This window comes from Montipora capricornis, chromosome 9 (assembly GCF_036669925.1).
Source record: "Montipora capricornis isolate CH-2021 chromosome 9, ASM3666992v2, whole genome shotgun sequence".
NCBI classification, from domain to species: Eukaryota; Metazoa; Cnidaria; class Anthozoa; order Scleractinia; family Acroporidae; genus Montipora; species Montipora capricornis.
In genome coordinates, this window is record NC_090891.1 from 46,268,641 (window position 1) to 46,273,640 (window position 5,000).

At 39.1% G+C, this 5,000-nt stretch overlaps 1 protein-coding gene across 1 annotated transcript; it reads left to right on the forward strand.

Annotated features, from left to right (window-relative positions):
* The first annotated feature begins 2,282 nt into the window (after nucleotides 1-2,282).
* LOC138017659 (uncharacterized) lies at nucleotides 2,283-3,604 on the forward strand. The gene is made up of 2 exons (XM_068864684.1): nucleotides 2,283-2,391; nucleotides 2,568-3,604. The coding sequence occupies exons 1-2, from the start codon at nucleotides 2,283-2,285 to the stop codon at nucleotides 3,602-3,604; spliced, it is 1,146 nt and encodes a 381-aa protein (XP_068720785.1).
* Nucleotides 3,605-5,000: the final 1,396 nt, after the last annotated feature.

Sequence of the window (5,000 nt, forward strand, 5' to 3'; positions counted from 1 at the left end):
TTCTGGGTTTAGTACTTCGCTAGTAACCACATCTCTTCTCAGTGGGCTATTTACCTAAAACTTTTACCAAGGCACTACAATGATACACAATACCAAAACAATATCGTGTACTATGAGAGCTACATATTATGCAAAGACAACTTGAATCTCCTGGACAGAATGCATCTCAGTTGACAATATGGAATAAAGCGCTTTGTTACTGCACTACCACACGTACGCAATGCGTGCCTATTTTTTCTAAAGATAACAGGAAGTCTTTCTTTCTGAGAAATGATTAATAGGCTGGTAACCAAGTTTTTAACCTCAGAAAAGATCTGTTTCGTTGTATGAACGTGTGAGCCAAAGGGTCTCTGCTGGCACAACTTCTGGGTGACCCCTTACGGTCTTAATGACCTCCGACTTGAAAAAATTGCCTTGAACGTTGCAGTTCAATACCACCCAACTCAGTCCCTTCTGTTTTGGAGTAACACGTACCACGGCAACCCAGTGTACGCTCATGGAGCGTCTAGTTTAACAACACAAATGTGCTGGAGACTTCCGTAATATCTTCCGTTGCTGAGGTGATTTTACTAAATCCTTGGACATGGGTGGAAGGAGAATCGAAGGGATGAATTTTCCCTGAAGAAGGAAATGGACAATCCAGAACCGTTTGCATTTGTGCTAACGATTAAATGTCTAAATTGACACAACTGGACAAATTGAAAAGTACAGTAGTTTAATTGTATTTTGACTGAATAATACAGAGCTGAAAGAATATATCTGGGAATTATCTATATATATTTTTCCCCAATAGACAATCGATTATCTTGTTCTGACCGTTATGATAAATAATGGGGTTGGGGTTGGGTTATTTTATTATAGTTAATAGTGTATCTTGGTCAAAACATTTGTTCCATTGACCCTCCCTTCCCCTACTCTAGACGATAGGGAGTAGAAACCACGACGGCTACGGCTACGAAAGCGTCACTTCTCAAACTCATTAATTTCAACCAATAATATTATTGCTTTTGGCATTAGCGTTGCCATAGCTGTCGTCGTTTCTTTTACTCCCTAATTCAGCAGTTGTGGCCCTGGGGCTAACACGTTTGTCAAAAATGTTTTGCAAGTGTAAGACGGCCAAAACGGTCGACGCAAGAACAACAAAGTTGAGCTAAATTTAACGAGTTTATTAGAGTCAAAAGAGTGATATAATGACAGAAAAAACGGGAACGAGTAACACCAAACACAAATAAACAAAGCTACAATAAGCCAATGGATTAAACATAGTAAATTGATATTATTTACAAGCTGAACAATAACAACTGTGCTAAATAGCTGACACATGAAGAAAAATGTTTGCAAACTAAAAGACAAAGAAATTACTAACAATACAAGTAAAATGACTGCAAATTGTAAACAAACCAAACAATGTTATAATCCAAGAACTATTACACGAAGCATGGACTTGACAATAGCAAGAGCTTCAAATTACATATTGCACAATAATGCTACAATAGTACACTGAAACTAATAATTGTGAAATAATGGTAACAAACGGATCATTTGGAATCAAATGGAGTTAATAGCATACAAATAATGACACGGAAAAGAGGTAACAAAAATACATTAATTACGTATTGGAAAACAGCAAAAATATTTAAATCACATGCTGTGCAAGACTAAAGGTCAACATAGATAAATAAACCTAGACAATCACTGCTCAGAACTAACATCAAGAACAGAAACAGAAAGCTATATGTAGTAAGTAAACTAAACTAAAGGCTAGGCATAAATAAAGAAATAGGAAAATACTGATAACATACCAAGTGTTATTGATAACTACACATCTTAGAAGACTTGGAAAATGACTTGTCTTGAAGACTGACACTCTTCAGATAAATTAACTGCACCAACTGACTTTAGAAAGTAAATGGTAGCCAATTTATAATGGATTTCATGAAAATAGAAAAATAACTAAGAACAAAATAAGGCTAGGGAGTAAATTTACTACCCACTAATACAGGATTTACCTAAGGGAAGAAGGAGTTTACCACTCCTACACAACAGGAATTAGGTAAGAGAAATGTGTGGGAATAACACAACTACTCAAGCAAAATAGGGTGTGTAAGGAAATAAAGTAATTATGGGTAAAAAACCAATTATTAAAAACTGAACTATGGATATCACATTTCCAGCATTTTCATTGGCTCGCCGGACACAGGTTATCAGCTCATATACCTGCACTACCAAATATGGTCAATGAACACAGCAGCAAATACACAGTTTTGCGGCTCCGAGAAAATATGGCCGACAAAAGCCAATTGACCGAGGCAGAAATCAATGCTTTGGTCGACAATGCTACCCCCTCGAACACCAAAAAGGTCACAAAATTTGGCATGAAAATATTCAATGGTACGTATCTAATTTTTTTAATGCCTATGTAATTATTATTATTATTATTATTATTATTATTATTATTATTATTATTATTATTATTATTATTATTTTTTATCGGGAACATCTTTCTTGCAACTTTTTTAGCTCGTGCGTGTTGTTGATTAACACTGACATTTCACTGACCTTTTTAGACTGGCTTGGAAGTCCCGGGGGCAGTAAATTTTCAACGCCGATAGAGGATATGGACATGGAGGAATTGAATGCTTGTCTCAAGAGTTTTTACACATTTGCGAGAAAGCAAGACGGTTCATTTTACAAGAAAACATCGCTTAAGTCTATCCAAGGTGCCATTGGCCGCTTTCTTCGTTCTCCACCACGAAGTAAACAGTTTTCAATAACCAGTCACGCTGCTTTTACTGAAGCCAACAAAGTTTTGGACGCATTCGTTAAGGACCTCCGAAAATCTGGAAAGATAGCTGGTTTGGTTCAGAGGAAAGCTATCTCGAAGCAGCAGATTCAGAAGCTCTTCGACTCCGGCGAACTTGGACTCGCTGACACAAAGAATCCCGCACAGCTACAAAGGACAACTTGGTTTTACCTTGGACTGTTTTTTGGAAGACGAGGACGAGAAAATCAACGTGAAATGAGGTCTGGAATGCTTACCCTCAGACAAACACCCAACGGAATCGAGTACTTTGAACTGAACAGGCAATGTCCCGGTTCGCTATCATCAACACAAAACCATCAGGGTGGCGTTGCAGATCCTGAGGACGAATCTGACGCGAAGATTTTTGCCGTTCCAGAATCTGCAAGATGTCCTGTTAAAACTGTTAAAAATTACTTGGCCCATTTAAATCCCAAATTGGATGCCCTTTTCCAGAAGCCACGACAAGTAGAAAGCGGTAAGTTCAACCCTGATGTTGATGAAATTTGGTTTTGCAATGTGCCGATCGGAGCCAGTACTCCCGACAACATGCTGAAATCCATGAGTAAGCGAGCAGGCATTGTCCCTTACCTCACCAACCACTGCCTCAGGGTAACTTCGGTAACAATTCTGTCTGATAGCGACTGTGAAACACGACACATCGAGGCTATAACCGGCCACAAATCTGACCAGTCGGTAGAATCTTACAATGAGCGACCATCCCTCAACCAGCAGCAACGACGGGTCCCATCCTTCAACCCAAATCATGGAAAACAGGGCTTCATTACTCCATCATCAGTCTAAGAGTGGATCAGGTGAAATTGAGGCATATCCAGCGTCAGATCAGATCCATAAAAACAACATTTGCAGTCTCAACGAATACAACAAATAATGTGACACGCTTGGAGCAAGAAAACCATTTTCCTCCTCAACTAAATTTTTACAATTGCACCAACGTTCAAGTTTTCAACAATTTTGGTCCTTCAAATTAACTTCCTTTTGTAGGAGACTCCTCTAGAGACCAAATATTGACATTCCTTCCTTTGCTGGACTCTTTTTCGATCTCATTCACCGAGTTTGCGAAGCCGTTGTCAGCATTGTCAATCATGTATTTTGACATTTTTGTCAATCATTCTATTTTTGCACCAAAACTTGTTACATGTTGCCATTTTGTGCCAAATAAATTCAACATAAAAGAGTTGTGATGTTGGGGTTTTTAATAAAACAATTATTCTACTCGGGCTTGCTGGATACGAGGCTACGCGCCTCGATGGTTATATATATCATTTCATATCCAGCGCGCCCTCGTAGAATAATTGTTCAATAATAGTAATTAAGATAATGAAAATAAATTGAAAATAATTGGAATAAAAATAAACACAAAATGAACACGAGTGACCTAGTCACATTCCCCCATACTTTTGCTTGCCATGTCCTCATGCAAATAGAAAAGTAAATTAATTAATAAAAATAATCTCAACTGAAATAATTATAGCATTTTAGGTAGCTACAGTCTTGGGTTGATGATGTGGGTTACTGTGCTGACCCTTGTTAAGTCTCACAGAGCGACGTAGCAATGGCCTCTCTGGCTCTGTAACAGGTAATGGCACTGGTTTACCAGAAGAATCATCTGAAGCTACACTACCAGGTCTAGATTAGGGTACTCAGTGTCTTCTGTTGGCCAATCGAGCAAGGGTGGTCTAAGCTTAGGACAAACTTGAAGCTGTGAACGATTTACAATTCTACTAGTTCCCTAGCCATCGGCAGGCTCAATCTCGTAGACCTCGTAATGACGATTTACAACTTTGTAGATCTTAGAGTTCCACGTATCCTGGATCTTAGCTCTCCCTTGTGAGTGGCTACAAGTAGAAACTCTCTCGCCGATGGCGCTTTCATTGTGCTTGACTTGTCTGTGGCGATCAAACTGCTGCTTTCGGAGGATAGCCTCTGCTCGAAGTTTGTTCTGAACTTGCCGGTGAGCTTCTTGCAAACGATTCTGGTGTATGGTAAGCCAATGACCATTGTTGTTTGACTGATTTTTCACCATCAGTTGGAAGTAGGAGATCAATTGGTAACTTGGGATCAACACCAGACATGAGGTAGTGTGGGGAATATCCCGTGGAGGAATGAGGCATTGCATTATATGCATAACATAGTTCTTTGAGGTGCTCAGGCCACTTTTTCTTCCTCTCCGGTGGAA